At 42.0% G+C, this 27,616-nt stretch overlaps 1 protein-coding gene across 1 annotated transcript in view; it reads right to left on the reverse strand.

Moving 5' to 3' along the window:
- Window positions 1-27,616, reverse strand: part of LOC126176097 (rotatin) — a 443,859-nt gene that overhangs the window by 220,173 nt on the left and 196,070 nt on the right. Inside the window, 1 exon segment of the mRNA XM_049923237.1 lies at window positions 11,362-11,629. Within this exon segment, the coding sequence (XP_049779194.1) occupies window positions 11,362-11,629 (268 nt within the window).

The following is a 27,616-nucleotide window of genomic DNA, read 5'->3' on the forward strand; positions in this document are numbered from 1 at the left end:
TTGGGACTGGATGAAGTGTCGTCTCACGCGGTCTGCACGTCCAGCACGAACGCTGGTCAAACTGAGGGGCCAGGTGGAAATGGCATGGCAAGCCGTTCCACAGGACTACATCCAGCATCTCTATGATCGTCTCCATGGGAGAATAGCAGCCTGCATTGCTGCAAAAGGTGGATATACAATGTACTAGTGCCGACATTGTGCATGCTCTGTTGCCTGTGTCTATGTGCCTGTGGTTCTGTCAGTGTGATCATGTGATGTATCTGACCCCAGGAATGTGTCAATAAAGTTTCCCCTTCCTGGGACAATGAATTCACGGTGTTCTTATTCCAATTTCCAGGAGTGTATATAAAAATGGTGATGCAGTTCTGAAAAAGTTGACCTTCCTTTGCTAGTCCTGTTACAATAAAATGAAATTACTTCCTTCTGAAAAATTACAATAGAACTGATTTTCTCATCTTTCACAGGCTGTTTAACATAAGGTTGGGAATTTGTAAAGCTGCTGCTGTTGATTACTTTCCTGCCTCTGTTTCACATTTGTATTAGACTACGATAAATGACAGTACGGGATCCAAGTTATGATACATATCTAATATAGCTAATTACCTTTTTGAATCGCTGAAGCAGACATCTCAAAATGGGATTACTACTGCCGGTTAGAGGACATTTCACGCTCCACATTTACCCTTATGCTGCCACCCACACTTCTATTACTGTTGCACATATTGAGTTTTACAATCATGTTAGCTATTCAATGATATTATCCCGAATATCTTTGTCTGGCTTCATATCCAGCAAGCTTCAGAAAATATTGCAAGTGCTTTTGAAACCAACCCTAATACAAAGTAGTAATGTATCATTTCACTTCCTTTAATTTTCACTCAATATTACATTTGATTTCACCAGAGTCAAGCCATTCAATGAAGTTATATTTTATCTACTCACAACCTTTTTAATGCAACTGAGTGTGAAGTGGGCAGCTTCCCGGATAGTCTTTTTTCTTCTTCTTTTAACAGCTCTTGCTGACATATCAGAAGTGTACGATCCTGTAGCCTCTCTATTGATGAATAAACCGTGGTGTCACCGCCAGACACCACAGTTGCTAGGTGGTAGCTTTTAAATCGGCCGCGGTCCGCTAGTATACGACGGACCCGCGTGTCGCCACTGTCAGTAATTGCAGACCGTGGGCCACCACACGGCAGGTCTAGAGAGACGTACTAGCACTCGCCCCAGTTGTACAGCCGATGTTGCTAGCCATGGTTCACTGAGAATTACGCTCTCAATTGCCGAGACGATAGTTAGCATAGCCTTCAGCTACTTTTGCTACGACCTAGCAAGGCGCCATTACCAATTGATATTGTGATGATAAAGCCTGTACAGTAACGTTCATTACGTATCCTGTTTCAGACTTCACGCCAGCCGGCGTGAGCTTATAGCGTGCATTTCGGCCTCCTCTAAAAACAGTGTTGGCAATTCTGCCGACACTTCATATTGGCGACGAGGATGGGATACGGCGCCTTTCGCCAGCTGAAATCGGTGTTGCTTTCCAATACTTGCCTTATGCCATTTGATCCCCAGAAACCCCTTTTGTTGATGGTAGATGCATCGGATTTCGGGATCGGTGCTGTGCTTGCACACAAAGATGGTTCGCATGATCGCCCTATTGCCTTTGCGTCCAAGTTGCTGTCGTCTGCGCAAAGAAATTATTCACAGATCGAGAAAGAAGCTTTGGCTCTCGTATTTGGTGTTACCAAGTTTCATGATTTCTTGTATGGTCGTCACTTTACCATCATCACAGACCACAAACCTTTGACGTCACTTTTTCATCCAAAGAAGCCTGTACCTCCACGTACAGCGCAGAAATTCATTCGCTGGTCTATTTTCCTCTCGCAGTACCGCTACGATATCTTGTATCGGTCCACTGCTAAGCATGGAAACGCCGATGCGTTGTCCCGTTTGCCTGTTGCTGAGGATAACGCATTCGATTCTTCCAAACTTGCTTGCATGTTCATTGATGCGGAAACCGATGATGTGGTCAAATCGTTTCCGATTGATTTTCGTCGTGTAGCTGCAGCCACAGCTGCTGACCCTGTCCTTGCTACCGTTTTGCGTTTTGTTGCTATGCAATGGCCCTTGTCAAAGTCACGGATCGAGGATCCATTGGTTCGCCGATTTTTTGCTCACAAGGAGCGAATTTTTGTACGATGTGGTGTTTTGTTGTTGCGTTCGGATAATGATCAGTCTAGGGTCGTGGTCCCAGGTTCGTTACAGTCCTCTGTCTTAAAGCTTCTCCACCAAGGACATTGGGGTATAGTGCGAACGAAACAACTTGCTCGTCAGCACTGTACTTGGTTCGGAATCGATGCTGCGATTACGACTATGTGCTCTTCTTGCATGGCGTGTGCCGAACAACAATCCGCACCACCGCGGAAATTCTTTGCATGGCCAAAAGCCACTTCCCCTTGGCAACGCTTACACATCGATTTTGCTGGTCCATTCTGGAATGCTCGATGGTTGGTTGTGGTCGATTCATTCAGTAATTTTCCTTTTGTTGTCAGGATGTCTTCCACGACGTCTTCTGCCACCATCCAAGCGTTGTCCGCTGTCTTTTGCATTGAAGGTCTTCCACAGACTATTGTTTCCGACAATGGCCCACAATTCACGTCCACAGAATTTCAGTCATTCTGCGAGGCCAATGGTATTCAACATCTGACATCCGCGCCCTTTTCGCCTCACTCAAATGGTGCCGCTGAACGTTTGGTCCGGACTTTCCAGTCACAGATGTTGAAATTGAAAGAGTCACATTCTCGGGAGGACGCGTTATTGCTTTTTTTGTCTTCGTATCGCTCTCAGCCCCGAGGTGGTCACTCGCCGGCTGAGTTGCTCCACAGTCGTCCTCATTGAACCTTGATGTCTTTGCTGCATCCGCCACATCAAGTTCCTGTGCAGCGGCAGACACCTGCTTTTGCTCCCAACGATGTTGTATACTATCGCAACTTTTGAGGTTCACGGTGTTGGCTCGCAGGGCGCATTCTTCGCTGCCTCGGCCGCGCTATGTATCTGGTTTTGGGGGCCTCTGGTGAGGTGCGTCGGCATCTCAATCAGCTGCGCCTCTGTCGTCGCACGGGATCTGCCGCTCCCCATCTGCTTTCAGCGACGGTGCCGTCCGGTCAGCACCCTGGGGACCCATCTACTGGCTCGCCTCATCCCCAGGTGTTACCGACGCTGCCTTCCATTTTGCCCCATGGCGACGCGCCGCCGCCACCGCCGCCGCCTGTTCTCTCGCCGGCGCCGCCCGCAGTGGACGCATACGTCAACATGGGGTCCTCCCCACGGCGGGCGGAAGCCTTATAACACAACCGTCCGCCGATTTGCGGGGGAGGAATGTGGTGTCACCGCCACACACCACAGTTGCTAGGTGGTAGCTTTTAAATCAGCCGTGGTCCGCTAGTATATGACGGACCCGCGTGTCGCCACTGTCAGTAATTGCAGACCGAGCGCCACCACACGGCAGGTCTAGAGAGACGTACTAGCACTCGCCCCAGTTGTACAGCCGACGTTGCTAGCCATGGTTCACTGAGAATTACGCTCTCAATTGCCGAGACAATAGTTAGCATAGCCTTCAGCTACTTTTGCTACGACCTAGCAAGGCGCCATTACCAATTGATATTGTGATGATAAAGCCTGTACAGTAACGTTCATTACGTATCCTGTTTCAGACTTCACGCCAGCCGGCGTGAGCTTATAGTGTGCATTTCGGTCTCCTCTAAAAACAATGTTGGCAATTCTGCCGACACTTCATAAACCTACAAATCTATCCAAAGCTTTATGACTACACAATGGTGAATTTTGCAGATATTTAGGTTATGCGAGGCTACCTCTTACTCAATAACAGACTCGGTCTGTTGGGAGTAGTTCTGGTTGAACAAATCGTTTCCATGTGGATTATAAGAATTTCTTCTGTGATGTATGTCCTAAATTAAATTTAGCAATATGTTTACCATCATGAGAAATACTGATAACAGCAAATACTTAAACAAACAGAAAAAGATACTGGAAATATGAAGACAGCAAAGGAATGAACATTTCAAATGGAAAGAGGTGTCCAGTAAAGGGAACATGAAAGTCGACAGATGAATAAAGAAACACAGATAGTTATTAGCGAAAATAATGACATTCTGGAAGTAATGACTGATGAGGTTTGTAAAGCCGTTTGAGCTATTAAGAAAGGAAAAGCGCATGAAGGTGACTGTTTTTTAGTGGAAATGAATAAAGTCTGACCGCAAGTACTACTAAGCAACTTGCAAAATTATTTACAAAACAGTAAGAATGCTGCATTTCCTATTCTCCCCAAAAAATTAGATGGGCAAGATATATAAAGAAAATCCTACAAAAATATTAGCCTCCACCCCAAAATATACAAAATATATTCTAAATTAATCCTCAACCACATCAAAACATTGATTTTTAACCGTATAAGGAATAAGCTGGATTTAGGTGGAGATATAGCACAACAGACCATTTGTAAGCAGTGAATGAAATTTAATGAAGGAGAAAAGCACATGAATTAGCACTTTTCCTATGATCTGTAGACACTTGAAAAGCTTTCAACTCAACTTGAACCAAATCTATACAAACAGCACATGGGAAAATATGGTAATGATTCAAACTCTGTTGGCACACTGAAGGATACACACTAAACAGCCAGAACATTATGACCACTGAGCTACTATCGACATAAACCTATCCTGGTGATAGCAGCGTCACTTGGTGAGGAATGATTGCCAGTCAAACACACAAATGATGCATTTAGTATCAGTGAGCATGCTGTCTGTGAGTAGAAAGGGAGAGGTGCACGATCTATCTGAGTCTCATTGAGGGCAGATTGTGATGGTCTGGAGGCTCGGCAAGAGCATTTCAAAAAGTGTACGACTTGTTGGGTGTTCGAAAACTGCTGTGGTGTCTTCAACATGTGGCAGAATCAAGGTGAAATCATGTCCAGACATTATGGCGGCCACCCCTCATTACACCTGTCAGATGTCATAGGCTGGGCAGACTGTTAAAATAGGGCATGAGGGGAACTGTGGCAGAACTAACACCAGACTTTAATGCTGGGCAGTCTACAAGCATGTCTGAACACACAGTGCACCAAGCACTCATAACGATGGGGCTCTGCAGCTGACAACCCTTGCATGCGTCAATGTTAATGCCACGACATCGGCAACTAAGACTGCAATGGGCACATGACCATCAGCACTAGACATTGGTGCAGTGGCAGAGCGTTGCATGATCTAATGAATCGCAATATCTTCTTCATCATTCCAATGGGAGGGCACAAATCCGTTGCCTTCCAGGGGAACATCTCTTTGACACTTGTACTGTGGGGTGGATACAAGCTGGCGGAGACTCCATTATGCTCTGGGGAACATTCATGTGGGCATACATGGGTTCAGTAGAGCTGATGACCAAGGAGTATCATATACCGTTTGCAGACCATGTACACCTCTTCATGACGATCATGTTTTCTGAAGGCAGTGGCATTTTTCAACAAGATAATGCACCACATTACAACACCAGGAGTATGATGGAGTAGTTCGAGAAGCACAGTGGCGAGTTCCAATTGATGTGCTGGCTCCACAACTTGCCAGATCTGAACCTGATCGAAAATAATCTAGGGCATGATTGAAGATGGCATGAGAACTCGTTGCCCCTACCCAGAATTTATGGGAATTTGGTGGCGTGTGTGTGTGTGTGCAGATGTGGTGCCAGTTCCCTCCGTGACCTATCAAGGCCTCACTGCTTTCATGCCAGATGCTGCTGCTGATAACCTTGTCAAAGGTGGACATATCAGCTATTAGGTAGGTGGTTGGAATTTTCTGGCTGACCAGTCATACATAAATCCTACAGCTTCCATTAGCATAATTCAGAATAGTAGAAAACTTACTTCATACCACCAAAAACTATTCTGAGCAGCCATAAAGGGAGCTATTATTGTATCACTAAACCAGGAAAAATGAGGAAGACGTGTTAACAGAATATACTGGAACCATCTGCACTAAGCTCACGGCATTAAGTCTTATTGCAATTAATTATAATTAATTGAATTAATCGTTTAATATAATCATAAAAAGACTACATTGAAGTCATCTTATCTTTAGGAGGTGATAGCTTCTGAAACTATAAGTTTGTTCCTTGGAGAAAAAAGAGGAATACTTTGCGAAAGATTAAAAAGGAAGGGCAGATGACTCCCTCTCATCTTGGGGTTTGCATAACCTACCCATCTTTTTAATGTTCCATGCCCTATCGCCCTTTCTTCTTGAAAAAGGCACTACAGGTAATAGTTCTGAAAGCTAGGATAGTTTTGTATACTTGTATCTCTTATATGTGTGTATTCAAAGTACTAAAAATTTCACTTACTGAAAGAATACTGAAAGATGAAAAGAATATATGCAGTCTACAAGAGAGCGGAGAGTAGATGAAGATGAGATGAGAGACATGATACTGGAAGAATAATTTGACAAAGCACTGAAAGACCTAACACAAAACAAGCTGTCTGGAGTCAGAATTATTGAGATCATTGGAAGAGCCAGCCATCTGATGAGCAGGAATTATGGGACAGGTGTGACCCCCAGACTTAAAGAAGAATGTAATTATTCCTATTACAAAGAGGGCAAGTGGGGAGAGGTGTGAGTATTATAGAGGCATCAGTTTAATAAATTATGGTTGCAAAGTATTGACACAAATTATATGCAGATAACTTTGGGGAAAATCAGATTGGGTTCTGGTGAAATGTAAAAACACGAGGCAATACTGATCCTATGACTTACCTTAGAAGACATATTGAAGAATGGCAAACCTACATTTACAGCATTTGTAAATTTAGAGAAAGCTTTTGACATTGTTGACTGGAATACACTCATTGACATTCTGAAGATACTAGGGATAAAATACAGGGAACAAAATGTTATCTATAGCTTGTACAGAAACTACAATGTAGTTATGAGTTGAAGGACATGAACAGGAAGAACAGTTGAGAAGGGACATTGAGTAAGTTGTGAAAGAAACCGAGGAGAAATTTGGAAATGGTCTCAATGTTCTGGGAGAAGAAATAAAAACTTTGAGGTTTCTTGATGGCATTGTAAATCTATTAGAGATGGAATGGAGTGGAGTGTCTCGAAAGGAGGTTATAGGATGCACATCAACAAAAGAAAAGCAAGGGAACAATACGAGAGAAGGAAAGTTGCTACTCACCATATAGCAGAAATGCTGAGTCGCGATAGGCACAATGAAAAGATTCACACAATCATACGTTTCGGCCATTAAGGCCTTTGTCAGCAGTAGACACACATACACACATGCACACACACACACACACTCACGCAAGCGCAACTTGCACCCAAGTCTGCAGTCTCAGAGAGCTGAAACTACACTGTGAGCAGCAGCACCAGTGCATGATGGAAGTGGCGACTGGGTGGGGGTAAGGAGGAGGCTGGGGCAGGGAGGGGGAGGGATAGTATGGTGGGAGTGGCAGACAGTGAAGTGTTGCAGTTTAGACGGAGGGTAGGAGAGAAATAAAAATAAAAGAAATTAAAAGACTGGGTGTGGTGGTGAAATGACGGCTGTGTAGTGCTGGAATGGGAACAGGGAGGGGACTGGATAGGTGAGGACAGTGACTAACGAAGTTTGAGGCCAGGAGGGTTACGGAAACGTAGGATGTATTGCAGGGAAAGTTCCCACCTGTGCAATTCAGAAAAGCTGGTGTTGGTGGGAAGGATCCATATGGCACAGGCTGTGAAGCAGTCATTGAGATGAGAGGTATCATGTTTGGCAGTGTGTTCAGCTACAGGGTGGTCCACTTGTTTTTTGGCCACAGTTTGTCGGTGGCCGTTCATGTGGACAGACAGCTTGCTGGTTGTCATGCCTACATAGAATGCAGCACAGTGGTTGCAGCTTAGCTTGTAGATCACGTGACTGGTTTCACAGGTAGCCCTGCCTTTGATGTGATAGGTAATGTCAGTGACCAGACTGGAGTAGGTGGTGGTAGGAGGATGTACGGGACAGGTCTTGCATCTAGGTCTATTACAGGGGTATGAGCCACGAGGTAAGGAATTGGGAGCAGAGGTTGTGTAATGATGGACGAGTATATTGTGTAGGTTCGGTGGACGGTGGAATACCACGGTAGGAGGGGTGGGAAGGATAGTGTGTAGGACGTTTCTCATTTCAGGGCACAACGAGAGGTAATCGAAACCCTGGTGAAGAACGTAATTCAGTTGCTCCAGTCCCGGATGGTACTGAGTTACGAGTGGAACGCTCCTCTGTGGGACTTTGGGAGGTGGTGTTTTTGTACAAGGATGGAAAGAAAATTACGGTCAGTGAAGGCTTCAGCAAGATCTTGGTATATTTAGAGAGGGACTGCCATCACTGCAGATGCGATGACCAAGGGTAGCTAGGCTGTACGGAAGGGACTTCTTGGTATGAAATGGGTGGCAGCTGTCGAAATGGAGGTATTGCTGGTGGTTGGTAGGTTTGATATGGATGGAGGTACTGATGTAGCCATCTCTGAGGTGGAGGTCAACATCTAGGAAGGTGGCTTGTTGGGTTGAGTAGGACCAGGTGAAGCAAATGGGGGAGAAGTTGTTGAGGTTTCGGAGGAATGTGAATAAGGTGTCCTCACCTTCAATCCAGATAGCAAAGACGTCATCAATGAATCTGAACCAGGTGAGGGGTTTAGGATTCTGGGCTTTTAGGAAGGGTTCCTCTAGATGGCCCATGAATAGGCTAGCATAGGGTGGTGCCATGCGGGTGCCCATAGCCGTACCGCGGATTTGTTTGTGGGCAATGCCTTCAAAGGAGAAGTGATTGTGGTGAAGGGGGGATCCAGATGACTCAAGTAGTGAAGCAGCCATTGAAATCAACTCAAATTTAGAATGTGAAACAAAGTAAAATTAACCAAAAACAAATGTGAAATATCTTATGTTGTCACAAACTTATCATCATTCATATTTTAAAACTATGGGAAGTATAAATCTAATATGCAGAGAAGCTATAATTAAGATTTCATTACTTGAGAGGGCTCCCATGAAAAACAAGTGATCACAGGACAATGAAACTTTGTGGAAACACTTGTAGGGACACGCGGAAGAGATATGATAAATAAATCATTGCAAGAAACAAATTTTAATTTCCACATGAGACATATGTTAGGTGTATACCGTATTAACGTTCCATGTTAAAAATGCTGTTCAATGTGATGACCATCTGCATCCACGACAGCCTGGAACCACACTATAGATACCATTTCGCAATTGTTCACAGCAATTTTCAAACAGTGGACATGGAATGATCAGCTGTCACAATATAGCTCACTCACTGCTTAAAGATTGAACATTGCATACAGATTCTCAGCCATTGCAACAGTAACTTCTTCAGCGACTTGTTGTTCAGTTGGCCGTCGGCCTCTTTCCAGGAGCAATTCCCAAATCACCAGTTACCGTATTTACTCGAATCTAAGCCGCACTGGAATCTAAGCCGCACCTGAAAAATGAGATTCGAAATAAAGGAAAAAAAAATTCCCAAATCTAAGCCGCACCTGAAATTTGAGACTCGATATTCAAGGGGAGAGAAAAGTTTTAGGCCGCACCTCCAAATCGAAACAAAGTTGGTCCATTGTAATATGAGACACAATTTAGGTTGAATGAATGACGATACAGCTACAGTAGTTTGGTTCGAGTCGTAAGCTTAGCAGTTAAGCTTTACCAGGTAGCCATTGCTATGCGTCAGGCGCTCCGTCCGTATTTACACGGATACTCTTCCTTTTTCACTTGCTTCGTCTGGTTTGAATCAATTGCTTATTTTGCTTTGATCTGGTAAGTGGCGTTTTCTGTGTTATAGGTGTTTACGTCAGTCACTCTAAGCTGAAAATGCATTACTATATTGTGTCATGCATTGTTTGTCGCATTCTGATAGTGCGTGTTTACGGCCTGTCGCTGCTCGCGGCATGGCTTGGTTTTGTGCGCGCTACAGCCGCCTACAATTAAAAAAAAGAGAGGAATCGTCTCATTAGCGAAGCAATGGCAAGAGACTGCTATTTGTAGTTACTTACACTGCTGCTTTCTTTGATAATGATCAACAAGAACCAAATAATAGACTGCGTATGATAGAACATGTTCTGAACGAGAGTTTGGCGAAATTTTTTCTCCGTTTGAAAGTCTTTGCGGCCGCTTCTTTAGTACATCAAATTCTGCACAGAAATTAGTCATCTTCGATTTAAAAATCTAGTCAGTTGCCGTGCTTCATTTCTGACTGTATCACTATTAGGCATAAGAGTAATACGAATATAAACATGACACGATACGTATATTCTTCCGTGTTTGCTGTTGACTCACTCTAGTTTCGTAGTTTATTAGGCAGACAGGATTTAAATGAGATAGAAACAAACACGAAAGAATACATGGCAAAATGTTTATATTCGTATTATTCTTTTGGTGAAGAGAATACTGCATGTGATTCACATTTCATCAGGTTCCTATTAGCAACCATCTCTTCTCACAGGTAGGAAAAAATTCAGAACGTAGAGTTGGCCATATTGACAAAAATCCCAGTCTTGCCAGTCGGACTTTCGTAGTACATTGAAATTCTGCTACATTCGAAGATGAACAATACGGAATTTGTATTTACTTCGTTGGATAATGTATGAAAATGCAGTGGTCGAAACTCGTCTTCCAATTTTTTTTTAAATTTTATTTACTGACGCAGAGGTTTTGGCGCCAGTATTTATCTTTGTGCCTACAAAGGATGCCAGTGTAGCGCTACATATATATGCGACGGCAGAAGTTAATTGTGGCGGCACCTACCAACATTTTTCAGAACTTCCGCTTGCTTTGTACTCGATTCTAAGCCGCAGGCGGTTTTTTGGATTACAAAAACAGGAAAAAAAGTGCGGCTTAGATTCGAGTAAATATGGTAATTGGAACTTCTGAATCATGTTCTTCAACCTCCATGCTGACAGATGACCTCTCCATATTCTTTTAACACGTCAATACCTGTAAAGAGCAGCAGCACTATTGCTGTTGTTTTGATAAAACAGCTTAAGCCCTGTTCACCTTGTCCAAATCCATGTTGACTGTCTGCAACTGTAAGGTACACTGATGCTTGCAGTTTAACACTACATCACCATACCAATATTGGCACTTAACGGCAAGTCATGACACCAACATTACTACAAATTCACATTCTGCAGTGCACAGTCTGATCATCATTCCTATAACGCTGGGTACCCATATGATCAGTAGTTTATATCTACACTGGCTCAAATAACAAAATCGTAATTATAACTACTCTACAGACAAATAAATTGTTTAATACCGTGTTAGACCATATAAGGCAGTCTCTGCATTCTCGTGAGTAGTAGCATTCTGTATATCATACATATACTGCTTGCAAACAGTAAAAGACGACATCTGCACTTCTTCCATGTCAAATGCTTTTGCTTTTAATTCTGAGCAGAACGGCAATTCTTGTAGTTCTTCCAGTGTATCCTTTTCTTTGAGCAAATTTTCAATGCTACCAAACCACTCAGAAGACCATGTTAGCCGCAACAACTTCCTGAACTCACCTCTCTGCATTAGAACACCTACAAAAGTCAAAATTAACTGTTTAAAAAAACACTTCATAAAAATAAATGTCATGATACATTTTATTTCTGACAAATTGCTCTTAGGTGACGCTAGGTTTACGATGAATTAAAGAAAAATATCACTGAACGAATGTTACTAACACATTCATTCATACTGTGTGTTCACTTTTCACCCTACTAAATATTCAGTTTATTCTTTCATCGCCTCTGCCTTCATCAGATCTCAAAACAAAAGTTCCATTTTGAAAGGAGATTCTGAAAATTATCTGGGATTTCGGAAAAAAATATAAATCCAAAAAAAAAACATGAGAAAGAAACACTGTGTTGGAAAGTAAATGTGAGTTGAGATCCTGTACAAAGCATAAACTTGGACAAACAAATTAAACAATGGAAAGTCCAGGGTACAAGCAAATTGCTATTTATATAGTGATAAAAACGCAAAGAGCGTATTACATAAAAATGAGTCACTAACAAACCTAGAACTCCAATCTGCAGCTTGTCATGACTAAGAATATAATTCCCGCAGATGTCATAGCCCTAGAGCACAGCAGTACCAGCACTAACCCGCTGCCAGCGTGTACGAGGGCAGTTCAATAAGTAATGCAACACATTTTTTTTTCTCGGCCAATTTTGGTTGAAAAAACCGGAAATTTCTTGTGGAATATTTTGAAACATTCCTGCTTCGTCTCGTATAGTTTCATTGACTTCTGACAGGTGGCAGCGCTGTACGGAGCTGTTAAAATGGCGTCTGTAACGGATGTGCGTTGCAAACAACGGGCAGTGATCGAGTTTCTTTTGGCGGAAAACCAGGGCATCTCTGATATTCATAGGCGCTTGCAGAATGTCTATGGTGATCTGGCAGTGGACAAAAGCACGGTGAGTCGTTGGGCAAAGCGTGTGTCATCATCGCCGCAAGGTCAAGCAAGACTGTCTGATCTCCCGCGTGCAGGCCGGCCGTGCACAGCTGTGACTCCTGCAATGGCGGAGCGTGCGAACACACTCGTTCGAGATGATCCATGGATCACCATCAAACAACTCAGTGCTCAACTTGACATCTCTGTTGGTAGTGCTGTCACAATTGTTCACCAGTTGGGATATTCAAAGGTTTGTTCCCGTTGGGTCCCTCGTTGTCTAATCGAACACCATAAAGAGCAAAGGAGAACCATCTGTGCGGAATTGCTTGCTCGTCATGTGGCTGAAGGTGACAATTTCTTGTCAAAGATTGTTACAGGCGATGAAACATGGGTTCATCACTTCGAACCTGAAACAAAACGTCAATCAATGGAGTGGCGCCACACCCACTCCCCTACCAAGAAAAAGTTTAAAGCCATACCCTCAGCCGGTAAAGTCATGGTTACAGTCTTCTGGGACACTGAAGGGGTTATTCTGTTTGATGTCCTTCCCCATGGTCAAACGATCAACTCTGAAGTGTATTGTGCTACTCTTCAGAAATTGAAGAAACGACTTCAGCGTGTTCATAGGCACAAAAATCTGAACGAACTTCTCCTTCTTCATGACAACGCAAGACCTCACACAAGTCTTGGCACCCGAGAGGAGCTCACAAAACTTCAGTGGACTGTTCTTCCTCATGCACCCTACAGCCCCGATCTCGCACTGTCGGATTTCCATATGTTTGACCCAATGAAGGACGCAATCCGTGGGAGGCACTACGCGGATGATGAAGAAGTTATTGCTGCAGTACGACGTTGGCTCCTACATCGACCAGTGGAATGGTACCGTACAGGCATACAGGCCCTCATTTCAAGGTGGCGTAAGGCCATAGCATTGAATGGAGATTACGTTGAAAAATAGTGTTGTGTAGCTAAAAGATTGGGGAATAACCTGGTGTATTTCAATGCTGAATAAAACAACCCCTGTTTCAGAAAAAAAAATGTGTTGCATTACTTATTGAACTGCCCTCGTAATAATCACATTTTTTAAAGCTTGTTTTCAGCTATTTTTTTAATGTAAGTGTAGATGGCACCCATACAACGGTCAGTGTTTCACTCTCATCAAAAACGGAAAGATTGAACAGTTCATTATGTAAAGAATGTAAAAAGACAGTGATAAAATAAATCTTGTGTGTTAAGTGTAATTACTGGTTGTATGAAAAGTGTGTCAAAATAAACTTAAAATATGTCAGTGTTGATTTTTTATGGACATGTCTTGGCTGTTTACATTTTGAAACATCCAAACTTGAAAAAGCAGTGAAAACCAAAAGTGAAATTATCAAGATACTTTAAAATGATGTTGAAGTGCTGAAAAGTGAAATCTCGATTTTAAAAAGAGATAACGGTAAATTATTATGAGAAGAAGAGTTCCGTGTGTCAGAAAGCTGTGAAACAAAAACAACAATGCATCAATCCGTGTTTGCACATCAGCAGTAAGTTGGTAGACAACAAAACGATGACTCCAGGTAAAACAAATAGTAGATTAGTCACAAAGAACTATTCCAGTGTGTGTGGGTGGTGAAAATGGAAACAAAACAATACATGAATACTTGCATGCATGTATAAGCAGTACTAACAATCAAAACTTTAGGTCTAATGTATCACATGTACTTGGTGAATTACTGATAACCTCAGTAAGCAAAAATTCAGTACATAAATATGAATGGAAGTCTGTAACATATACTAAAGAGAAAGGCAGTGGCTCAAGTGTACCAAGAAATGAAAATGAACTCCTATTGATAGGCGATTCTTTACTGAAAAAGTCGCTGTTCCAGGATGGAAAATTGACATGTGACTTGGAATTAGAATACAACAGCTAAACAACCATCTAAAAAATATGGAAAACTCAAAGCAACATACTACAGAAAGTGAACTTAAATGTAACTATAAATATGTCTGCAAAATAAACTTTGCCATCAAAGATCAGTGTGATAGACTTGGAGCAGTGTTCATAGATCCAAATAAATTCCTAAATGAAAACTGGCTAGGAAAGGATGGACTAACATTAAGCAGAATTTTACAGATGTTTGCAAAATAACAAAAAACAAGGAAAACTAAAATGGCTTGATGGGGATGACAAACTGGATAAACCCGAGAAAAAGAAAAAAAAAAGAAAAAAAAAGAAAAAAAATCCAAAAACAGGTATCATCTAAAAACCGAAGGAGAGTAGAATAAAGACCTGAAAACTGGGTTTTAAAACATTCAAGGTTTGAATGACAAGGCAATGGTATTGAATGACTTCTCATCAGTGAATAAATTTGACTTACTGTGTTTCAGTGGCCCAATGTTCACGTAAGGTGAAATTCCAGTTTCTAAGTTCAAAAATTATGGCTTATCAAACAGTTACTGCAGAAGCGTTCACAAGATTGATTTATTTATTTCATGTTCCATAGATCCAGTTAGTGAGTCAATCATAAGGATATGGAAAGTGTCAAATTGTAGAGGTTTCAATTTAAACTTACAATAAATACAAGGGCAATTCAATGCCAAATTGTACATAGTTTAAGCAAGACATACTATAAATACAGTAATAGATACAATGTCAGCTAGATAACATAACAACCATTTAACAGAAAAAGGAGTTTCAAATAAAGGTTATAAATAAGAGCACAAAGTTAAATCAGATATTAGGCCTACAAGAGTAAATGCAAGTACAGGCAATCTGTTGTTACAAAAAGTGTGATAATGCTCAATAAAATCAATTGAACTAGTTCTAGACACAATAAGTTTAGTGATGGTATATATTTTCTTTCAAATATTCATCCACAGTATAAAAAGATTTCTCTGTCAGGTAATCTTTGAGAACTTGTTTAAATTTTGGCAGTTCTGTATGAACACATTTGATATGTAGTGGGAGAGCATTGAACAGCTTAATGCTGGAGTAGTAAACTCCTTTTTTCATTTCGACATGTAGATTGTTTTTGTTTCTGGTGTTATAGCCATGGAATTTACTGTTGTCTTGGTGGATAGAATAATTTTTGCACACAAAGGTCAGCAAGGAAAAAATATACTGTGAGGCAGTTATTGGCAAACCTATCTTTCAAAACAAGTGACTGAAAGTGTGTCTTTGATTTTGATGGACTCCACACATTATTCTCTTTTTTTTTTTGACGGTGAAAACTTTTTTTGCAAGTGATTGGTTCCCCCGAATATGATATCAGTGAGTGGAAGTAGCCAAAGTAGGCAACCATAATGGCGCCAACTTCAGCCACTGCAGAAGTTATCCATAATGCAAATGTTGTCGAGCAAGTTTTTTACATAGATGAAGAATGTGAACTGACCAATTACATTTACTGTCTATATAAGCACCCAGGAATTTTGTATCTTCAACTTTCTGTATTGGTTGATTTCTACATTTTATGTTAATTTCATCGAGATTACTTTGTGATGTATGGAACCTCATATAATGAGTTTTATTTGGATTGAGTGAGAGACCATTTGAGGAGAAACAATTTAAGATGTCATTAAAAACAGTATTTGTAGTTTGTTCAAGATTGTGATCTATCAAAATGTCAATTAGAATTGTGGAATCATCAGCAAACAGGATAAATTTGCTGTTTGTCTCAGAACAAAGAGGAAGATCATTAATGAAGATGAGGAATAGCAGTGGGCCCAAAATGGAGGTGGTGTAGCAATATGTGTTGTTAGATTAATCAATTGCACCTTTGGTAACTTAGATCTAAATTATTTATGTGAAGAACTGAATTTTGAAGCCATTGGTATAGTCGTAAGTAGTATGAAGCTAATAGTAGTATCATTGTACAGGTCTCCCAATGGTATTAGCAGTGTACTCTTAGAAAAATTGGACATCCTTTTGTGTGCACTCACTGAGAAAAGATTTACCAACTTTTACATTACAATAGGTGGTGATCTTAATTTTGATTTTGACGTGTCAATTGCCAAGCGCAGTGTTAGTGATTTGAAAAACCTCCTACGACAGTTCAGTCTATCCAGGTTCCCAGCTCATAATCAGTGGAATAATAAAAAGATGATCTGTAATGATAAATATGTCTGCAAAATAAACTGTGCCATCAAAGAACAGTGTGATAGATTTAGGGCAGTGTTCATAGATCCAAATAAATTCCTAAATGAAATCTACTAGGGAACAAGCGTGCTTAGACAATATATTTGTTAATTTTAAATGTGTCCAAGTCCAATGTGATGTGACAATGTTTCTCTTTTTTGACCACAAATCAATGTCCCTAACATATGCTGGCAGGACCAGTTCAGTTAATGTTAGTAGTGACATGGCCAATTCAAAAATGGTGATCACTAGGCCAATGACCAATGGAAAAATTGACAAGTTCAGGAAAACTCTTGCAGATAGAAATTGGTTCTGCCAGAGAATTGATGGTAATCTTTGCCTATCAAATAATGGGTCAGCTAAGATAAATTTTGAACGTTTCTTTAACTCATTTCTGCAAATATTTAATGATTGTATTCCCATTAGGAAATGTAGGGTAACAGACAGAGGTTGTAAAAAGAAGGTGTCAAAAAAGAAAAATTCTTGGTACACTAAAATGCTGTCTGATATGCATGTAATGATGCCGTTAGATATACACAGCAATACCAAGTCTGAAAGTGAAAAATCTCTGTATGTAAGATCGAGAATTGATTATACAAAAGCAGTCATTGAATCGAAAAAGTCACACAATGCCCAGTACATTGAGACTTCTAACAATAAATGCAGAGCTGCTTGGAATCTCATAAATAGTATTGCCAAAGAGTCACATAAGGTCAAAATCAATATCTCTCAACAATAGTTTAATGATTATTTTATTAAATCTATCAAGGAAGTAAGAAATGGCATCAGTAAAAGTAATACAAGTCCATTAGAACTCTTAGAAAAAAATTATCATGGGATGCCTTACAATAATATTTTCGCTTTCTCTGAGGTTATGCATAGTACTGTATTAAAAATAGTAAGGAACATTAAATCATCAGATGGTGCTGATATTTATGATATGTCTTGCAGTTTGCTGAAAAAAGCCATTGATTCCATTGTTTATCCATTGACTCACTATGTAAATAAATGTTTATCAGAAGGATACTTTCCAGAGGAGCTGCAATTATCTAGGATGGTTCCTATGTACAAAAAGGGTGACAAAGACAAATCTGCAAGTTTCAGACCAATATCAATAGTTCCAGTCATGGGCAAAATAATAAAATACATCATTTACCATCAGTTGTCTGCTCATTTTGAAATACATGGAATATTTAATGTAGCAGAATATGGATTTAGAAAAAAACCATCAACAGCAGACACAATAGACTCTGTAATTAAATATGTTCTTAAAGTATTTGAGAAGGGATTTGCTCATGCCACATTCTGTGACCTGAGTAAAGCATTTGACTATGTAGGGCATGACACATTTCTAGAGAAACTCCATTTTTATGGCTTTAGGCAGAACAGCTTAAAACTACTAAAGTCTTATCGCCAAAACTGTAGGCAAGTTGTGTGCATCAGCACAGAAAAGTCTACTGAGAAACAAACTAAGGTGGGAGTTCCGCAGGAATCTGTGTTGGGACCATTTCTGTTTTTGGTAATGATCAATGACCTACTCTCCTTTATGAGATCCAAAACAGCGTTATTTTCAGATGACGCTACCTTCCTAAACTACAGCAATGATCTAAATAAGTTAAAAGATCCTGCTGACAGTACACTTGCCAAAATGTCATATTGGTTCAGGTGAAATGGATTTGTCCTGAACGACAACTAAACACAAAAAATTGTATTAAGCCTTAAGGACAAAAGTCCTTTTAACGATCCCTGTTATATAAAGTTCTTGGGGGTATACTTAGATGACAATTTGTCCTTGGAGCAACACACAAAATACATTAGCGTTAAATTATCCAGAGTAATTTACTTATTTAGATGCTTTATGAAATGTGTACCAGAAGCTTATGTTGAAACATCTTATTTTGCACTTTTTGAAAGTACTATTTCATATGGACTTATTCTATGGGGAAACTCAAGCCATGTTCAAAACAAATTATTTCTGCTGAAGAAAGCAATCAGAGACATTACATGTTCTCAGCATAAAGCACACTGTAAGCCATTGTTCTCTGAATGTAAAATAATGACTGTTATAAATCTGTATATATACCAAGTGTTAACCTATGTAAAAAAGAATCTACAGGAAATAAAACTTATAAATAATATTCATGGTCACAACACAAGAAATAATAATTCCACACATGTCATACCATAGATTACCAAAGTCAATTAATAGCTATGAGCTAGTGGGCCACAAACTAAATGAGCTCCTGCATATGGCACAAGACCTACCAGAGTGTGAATTTAGGAAAACATTAAATAAATGGCTTGTTGCCAACCCATTCTATGAATTAAAGGAATTTTTTGACTGCAACATGGAATTGTAAGCTAAATACTGATATGGCGAAACAGTTCTATTTGCTAATGTAATAAACCTTGGATAGCTGATGCCAGTAGGAACCAAAATGACTAATGTTGTGTAGGTCGACAACGCACAATTTTTAAACTACAGAAACTTGGTGCCCCACACTCTAATTGACCACGGGATTGCACTGTTGCCAGATGCTCTGGACAACACATGATAGTGAATACTTTGCCTGCCAGAGATCGCGATGTATACAAGGTAGACCGCATGCTCGGTGGTAGCGCGTCGGCCTTCCACTCTGGGGGCGAATCTGTCAGGGTCTTGACACTTCCACTTAAGTTTCATGATAAGAGGTACTGGGAACAAACCCATCAACAGCTGTTAGTTCACATACAGAAAGTCTTTTACAAATTGTGTTGGCTCTGAAAAGGGCCTTTTTTGTAGATACGACATTGTGTACTTAAAGCGGTGCTTGAACTGGCGACCCTCTGACATGACACATACTTGGCAACGCCGAACTCTTTCAAAGATTCCTGGCATTGCTCTGATGTGATTGACAGCACGCTGAATGTGATCCATTAATTCCTCTTTGTTTCTAGGTGGTTTGCATTCAAGTGGGTGAACTAGAACTTTGAAAAATCCCCAGAGGAAAAAGTCCAGTGGCACGAGGTCTGGTGATCGTGGGGGCCATATCCTACAAGCACCTCTGCCAATTCCCCCCGGTCGTCGAAGAGTTCATTTAAATATCCGCGTACAGCATGACTGTTATATGTGGGCACCCCATCATACTGCAACCACATGCGTAGCCATATGTCCAAGGGAACATCTTCCAGCAGGCTGGGTAGGTCTTCTTGCAAAAAGTGAAGGTAATTTGCCCCAGTATGTTGAGGAGGTAGACGGACTAACCCAATCAGATGGTCACCCACAATGCCTGCTCAAATGTTGACTGAAAATCGTTCCTGGTGTCCATGGATGTACATGACGTGAGGATTTCCTCTTGCCCAGTAATGAACATTTTGAGTGTTGTAAAGGCCATCTCGATGGAAGGTGCACTTGTCGGTAAATAACACAATGGTGTGGAAATTGGGATCCCACGCAACACGTCACAGAAACCACTGGCAAAAACCTACACTGTGATCATAGTCCGCCACAGGATTTAGGTCTTGGAAAAGGTGGAAAGTAAATGGCTGCTGGCCATCATCCCTCAGAACCTCCTAGACTAACTGATGAGTGACCCCCATGCCGTGTCCAGCCGCTCGAGTACTTGTCGCAGGTACTTCCTTGAAGCACTCGAGAACAGTCTCTTCATATGCAGCATCCCGTCATGTTCAACGTCTTCCAACATCACCCTGATATCCCACTAACGAGCCTGTTTCACCAAGCTGCCAGTGACTTGCTGTAAACATTTGCAGGTGTGGGTGGCATCTTGCTAAGTATTGTTCCTCATACAACCATGGAGCTTCAAGCAAATTAACCATCAGCTAGTCCATAAACAAAAACAATATCTTGTTGTTCTTCAAATGAATACTGTGCTGCCATGTTTACTGTATGACTAAATCGCAGGTGACGTGTGTGCTCCAAAGTGAAGCTTAGGTGTGAATGCCTCTGATGTAAGGTGGAGGCAAACAGCAAGACCTATACGACACATGTGCGTATCACATTGGGACAGTGAGGGAGTGAGGGACGTTTTTATGTGTGAACCAACAACCATAGCGCTGCCTGTCAACCAAAGAAAGGCAACAGGGCAATCCCATGGCGAATCGGAGCACGTGGCGCCAAGTTTCCATGGTTTAAAACATTATGTGTTGTCGACTTACACAATATTAGTAATTTTGAGAATGAGATTTTCACTCTGCAGCGGAGTGTGCGCTGATATGCAACTTCCTGGCAGATTAAAACTGTGTGCCGGGACAAGACTCGAACTCAGGACCTTTGCCTTTCGCGGACAAGTGCTCTACCAATTTGGAGACGAGATACTGGCAGAAGTAAAGCTGTGAGGAGGGGCGTGAGTCATGCTTTGGTAGCTCAGTTGTAGAGCACTTGCCCGCGAAAGGCAAATGTCCCGAGTTCGAGTCTCGTCCCGGCACACAATTTTAATCTGTCAGGAAGTTTCATATCAGCGCACACTCCGCTGCAGAGTGAAAATCTCATTCTGGAAACATTCCCCAAGCTGTGGCTAAGCCATGTCTCCGCAATATCCTTTCTTTCAGGAGTTCTAGTTCTGCAAGATTCGCAGAAGAGCTTCTGTTAAGTTTGGAAGGTAGGAGACGAGGTACTGGCAGAAGTAAAGCTGTGAGGACGGGGCGTGAGTCGTGCTTGGGTAGCTCAGTTGGTAGAGCACTTGCCCGCGAAAGGCAAAGGTTCCGAGTTCTAGTCTTGTCCCGGCACACAGTTTTAATCTGCCAGGAAGTTTCATTATTAATTTTGGTTCCTACTGGCATCTGCTATCCCGGGTTAATATTTCATAACACAATTTTTCTCCACCCTGTATATTTTCTACTGCTGTAAAGATCTAATGAAAATAAAATTATCTTATCTTGTCTTATCCTCTCCTGAGGGAAATGAAGTATTTTTATCACAACAAGAATGAAGCAGTTTTTGTAATACCCTGGAAAAACTGAACAAGTATATAATTTAATACATGCAGTGGGTACAGTGATGTTATTGTCACACTCAGTTTGTAGACAGCTTATATACAAATAGATTCTATAACTATTTTATCTTACAATGATAACTGTGAGGAGAAATGGAGATATAACACACCAAACAGAGGCTTATGCAAGCAACAAGTGGAGCTATCTTTCTCAACCAACCACGATCTTCCATTTGATATTGCAGCTACCATTCTGTGGAAATGATCTTAAAATAACAAGTAAAACTTTAATAGGAACTAACTAAATGTCAAGCAACAAAGATTTATACACACTGAAAAAGTTATATTAAAATTGTAAAGTAGAATGTGGGACTGGTAACTTTAAATTTCAGTGGTTATAAATAATTAAACAAATAGCTGTACAGCAAAGGTGGTTTATTAAATCAATACAACTTTTTGTATATTTTTCCATGTAATCCCCACCAAATTTATGGCACTTGTCCTCTCAGCAAAAAATTCTTTACCTTGATCTCAATGTCAGTTTTGTACTTATTTCTTTGCTTTTCATCGCCATGGAACTTAAAGTCATGCAAAGTTTCTTTCATCAGAACAGATTAAAATCCAAAGAGGGCACATCAAGAATGCAAAAGGATGAAGTAAGAGCTGCCTTTTCCCATAGTTTCCAATAACAGTTGTCCCACATAAGTCAAAGCATCGTCTCAAAGAAGCAGAGTGTCTTTCCTCTTTTCATTGCTTGACTTTCTTCTCAATCATGTATGAGTAACATAGCCATTGGCCATGTATGGCTCCTCCAAAAAAAAAAAACACTGAAAATCAGAGAATGGGGAATACAAAAGATAGTTATCATTGCATGTTTTCACTCTTGGACTCTGGTTCAGAATAATGTATTAATTTCATCAAAGGTTAAACCTGTACAAAAATCCACCACCTTTGCTAGTAGAATGATTTCTAAGCTTGGTGCAAATGCTAAATCCCTTTACTTTGAGATGAATGGTAAGCTCTCTGGGAATCCACAATGCACAAGTCTTACAGTAGTTCAGTTTGATTTGAATGCTGGAGTGAGTTGTGTTTACACTTACCTGGCACTGTTCAGCAATTTTTGCAACTCTAAGATGTCAATCTTCTTGGCTAAGTGGATCAATAAGGCATTACAATGTCATGGTCAATACTGTTAGTGACCGTCAGTTACGCTTTTCCACTCACTTTTAAATTTTTTGCACCTGCACGTAAAAAACATGTATGGTTTGTGCCACTACTGAATTGTCTGTTCATCTGCGATAATACTGCTGACAGGTTGTATGCCTTCCAAAAGCAAAAATCTGATCACTCAACAATCGTCTTCAAAACTGCTTTTTTCAGGCAGACACAAAATTGTAATAAAGACCTCAGATTTTATATTTACATAAATATTTATCAAACAAATGACTAATACTTTTTGCAAGGTTGTGTGGGGTGCATAAAAATTATGTATAATTATTATGCATTATTTATGGCTGTTCAAAGCAGAAAAATATGTAAAGACTTTTTATACGTTAAGTGAACATTTTAGAGACTCTGACACTCTAAGCCACAATCTTTGGAAGCGGCAGCAGTCGGACAAGGAACACCAGGCAGGAATGGCAACATTGGTCACGTTTCTGCCCAACATGAGAAGGCCGATGACAGATGCAGTTTTCACAGCAGCAGTCAGCACTTCGACAGATCAACAACTGAGCAGACCAGCAATGCTTCCAAGGAGAACAATGACCAGAGCAGTTCACACATCAGCAGCCAATGCTCTAGTAACTGTCAACATACTGAAATCACGTGCATGATGTACCTGGCAATGCGGAGGAGGAAGAAAGGGTAATGCCTGACCCCACAAGCTTAGAGGCAAAACAATGGAAAGCAGCACATGTGTCAATGTTGCTCACATTTCTGCCCAACATGAGAAGCATAGATCAATGATTGAAGAGTCAGTCACTGCCCTAGAAACTTCGCGACATTGGTAAAAATATTGAATAAATATCTCTGACAAATGGACCGAAGGAGGTCTTTTGAGAGGAGAAAGAACACATGAAGAAACGTCTACTGGATGGATGGACCGATGGTTAGTCAGCGGATGTCATACTTCGCTACCATAACTTAACCGCTATGCTGCTCGACAGAAGATGATGTCGGTACTGTGCCAATAGGTCAAGGCAGAAGATGCCATCACAGATGTTACCTGAAGGAATTTTTTGTGGTGCTTACCCAGGTGGCTTGTGAGGACAAACGGACTGCGTCCTCACCAAATGTGTCACATGTGAACCTAGAGGTTCACATGTGACCAAAATGGTACTGAAACAGAGGATGACAGACTAAAGGCCGAAATACTAAATGTCTTTTTCCAAAGTTGTTTCACAGAGGAAGATTGCACTGTAGTTCCTTCTCTAGATTGTCGCACAGATGACAAAATGGTAGATATCGAAATAGACGACAGAGGGATAGAGAAACAATTAAAATCGCTCAAAAGAGGAAAGGCCTCTGGACCTGATGGGATACCAGTTCAATTTTACACAGAGTACGCAAAGGAACTTGCCCCCCTTCTTGCAGCGGTGTACCGTAGGTCTCTAGAAGAGCGTAGCGTTCCAAAGGATTGGAAAAGGGCACAGGTCATCCCCGTTTTCAAGAAGGGATGTCGAACAGATGTGCAGAACTATAGACCTATATCTCTAACGTCGATCAGTTGTAGAATTTTGGAACACGTATTGTGTTCGAGTATAATGACTTTTCTGGAGACTAGAAATCTACTCTGTAGGAATCAGCATGGGTTTCGAAAAAGACGGTCATGTGAAACCCAGCTCGCGCTATTCGTCCACGAGACTCAGAGGGCCATAGACACGGGTTCACAGGTAGATGCCGTGTTTCTTGACTTCCGCAAGGCGTTCGATACGGTTCCCCACAGTTGTTTATTGAACAAAGTAAGAGCATATGGACTATCAGACCAATTGTGTGATTGGATTGAGGAGTTCCTAGATAACAGGACGCAGCATGTTATTCTCAATGGAGAGAAGTCTTCCGAAGTAAGAGTAATTTCAGGTGTGCCGCAGGGGAGTGTCATAGGACCGTTGCTATTCACAATATACATAAATGACCTGGTGGATGACATCAGAAGTTCACTGAGGCTTTTTGCAGATGATGCTGTGGTGTATCGAGAGGTTGTAACAATGGAAAATTGTACTGAAATGCAGGAGGATCTGCAGCGAATTGACGCATGGTGCAGGGAATGGCAACTGAATCTCAATGTAGACAAGTGTAATGTGCTGCGAATACACAGAAAGATAGATCCTTTATCATTTAGCTACAAAATAGCAGGTCAGCAACTGGAAGCAGTTAATACCATAAATTATCTGGGAGTACGCATTAGGAGTGATTTAAAATGGAATGATCATATAATGTTGATTGTCGGTAAAGCAGATGCCAGACTGAGATTCATTGGAAGAATCCTAAGGAAATGCAATCCGAAAACAAAGGAAGTAGGTTACAGTACGCTTGTTCGCCCACTGCTTGAATACTGCTCAGCAGTGTGGGATCTGTACCAGATAGGGTTGATACAAGACATAGAGAAGATCCAACGGAGAACAGCGCGCTTCGTTACAGGATCATTTAGTAATCGCGAAAGCGTTACAGAGATGATAGATAAACTCCAGTGGAAGACTCTGCAGGAGAGACGCTCAGTAGCTCGGTACGGGCTTTTGTCAAAGTTTCGAGAACATACCTTCACCGAAGAGTCAAGCAGTATATTGCTCCCTCCTACGTATATCTCGCGAAGAGACCATGAGGATAAAATCAGAGAGATTAGAGCCCACACAGAGGCATACCGACAATCCTTCTTTCCACGAACAATACGAGACTGGAATAGAAGGGAGAACCGATAGAGGTACTGAAGGTACCCTCCACCACACACCGTCAGGTGGCTTGCGGAGTATGGATGTAGATGTAGATGTAGATGCTGAACCTCAAGGTTCTGGGACAGAGTACTCGCACCACACTGTAGCCGCTTGTTAACAATGCAACGAGCATATTCACAAGGAGAAGACCATGCGACCATCGCAATGAGTCACGTGTACGGTAGTCAATGGAAGAATACACCACTGGTGCCTCGCTGCAACATGAGTTGTCATTGTAAAAGTGGTCACTGGAATGTGCACACTACAACTTTGCTGCTCCACAACTGCAAGAAAATAAGCAAGTGAAAACACATTGTATTACTATGTTCGTTTAATGGAAATTATGTGAACAAATGACCATTAGTGGATCCACCAACGTTTCTCTCACACCTCACCCACTGAACCAAGTAAAGAACCCATTCCTCCACCCACAAAGTGTCGCTTTCTCTACCACTATTCCTGAGAAAATAACGACCTTTTTGTTAAATCTTCAAATTTAACACATATTTCGGACAACACAACAACACATATAAGTCACTGAGTAAGTGGACCTGTGTACAAGTCGGCCTTCGATTAAACACTGAGTCTCAGTCTAGCGGCCGCTGCTTGGTTGGCCGCTTAGGTGGTGCAGCTGCTGCATGGCTGACAGACAGCGCCGCACGTAGAGGACGTGTGTAATTGCGCGGCGGCACTTTGAATAATCGGCGAGTCACAACACTTTTCCCCCCTTTGAAATTGTTGCACTGGTCTTGATGGAGGTGTCCTGGAGATCGCTAACGTCCATAGGCGTTGTTTGGCTCGCTGTAAAGTCTTGAGGAGGAGGCTTCCCGTACGGACGGAAGTGTCCCTGATGATAACGGGTCGAGATGACAAGAGACGTAGGGGTCGAATCTGCTGGGGCCCCATGCCCCAATCTGCCTGTTGCGGCAAGTCCAGTTGATATGACAGGAGACATGGGCGATGTGTCAGCGTCCGTTGGAGGAGGAGGCGAGTAGATGTACTCTGACAGAGGATGGTCCTCTGGTTCCTGCATTGGCACGTCTCCTGGTGGCGTCCGTTCTGGTGCTGGCATCGCGATGACGGTGAGAGGGCTGTGTTGTGAGTATTGAGAGATGCCAAGATCCCGAGCATCAGGTAGAGCCAAAGGTGGTGTGGCGGCATTCGGAACAGGCGTTGCTGGCACCCGAGGCCGAAGCTGGTCCGAATGACGCACTGCAACACCCGTGTCCGTCTGGATTTCATACAGGCGTCTGCCACGGTGTCGTAAGATGCGGCCCGGGCTCCATTTTGGCCGCCTGCCATATCCCCGTACCCAGACGAGGTCGTCGGCGGTGAACCGGCCAAGTGAAGGCACCCGCGGCCGTGAGGTGGGAGGCCGCAGAAGATGAAGTAGCGTGCGGGGCTGTCGGCCATGTAAGAGCTCAGCCGGGCTGTGATCGCCCATGGGGGTGAAACGGTAAGACGCCAGGAACTGGAGAAGCGCATCAGCAGCAGAAGAAGTCAGAAGTTTCCGCATCTGAGCCTTAAATGTGCGGACCAGTCATTCAGCCTCACCGTTGGATTGTGGATGGAACGGCGGGGCCGTGGCATGCGTAACGCCGTGACGAGCACAAAAATCCGCAAAGTCGGAAGAGGCAAATTGCGGACCATTATCAGTAACAAGAGTAGAGGGGAGGCCTTCCAAAGAAAAAATGCGGGCGAGAGCACTGGTGGTTGCCGCGGTAGTAAGTGACGTGCAACGGACAATGAAAGGAAAGTTAGAGTAGGCGTCAATTACGAGGAGCCAGTGACAACAGTGTCGTCCATGTAATTGATACACCCCGGGACAGGGAGCAATAATTGTTCCAAGAATCGCTGAAAGAGAGCAGGGCGCTAGCAACCCCGAATGGCAAGCGTTGGTATTGATAGAGGCTGAAAGGCGTGTTAAGGACCAGAAACTGCCGGGAAGCAGCGTTGAGAGGAAGTTGATGATAAGCTTCCGACAGGTCAATTTTAGAAAGATACTGTCCTCCAGCGAGTTTAGTGAACAGTTCTTCAGGACGGGGCATAGGGTAAGTGTCGATGAGGCATTGAGCATTTACAGTGGCTTTGAAATCGCCACAGAGACGAATATCACCATTGGGCTTAGCAACTACAACGACAGGAGA

This window comes from Schistocerca cancellata, chromosome 1 (genome assembly GCF_023864275.1).
Source record: "Schistocerca cancellata isolate TAMUIC-IGC-003103 chromosome 1, iqSchCanc2.1, whole genome shotgun sequence".
Classification (NCBI taxonomy): Eukaryota; Metazoa; Arthropoda; class Insecta; order Orthoptera; family Acrididae; genus Schistocerca; species Schistocerca cancellata.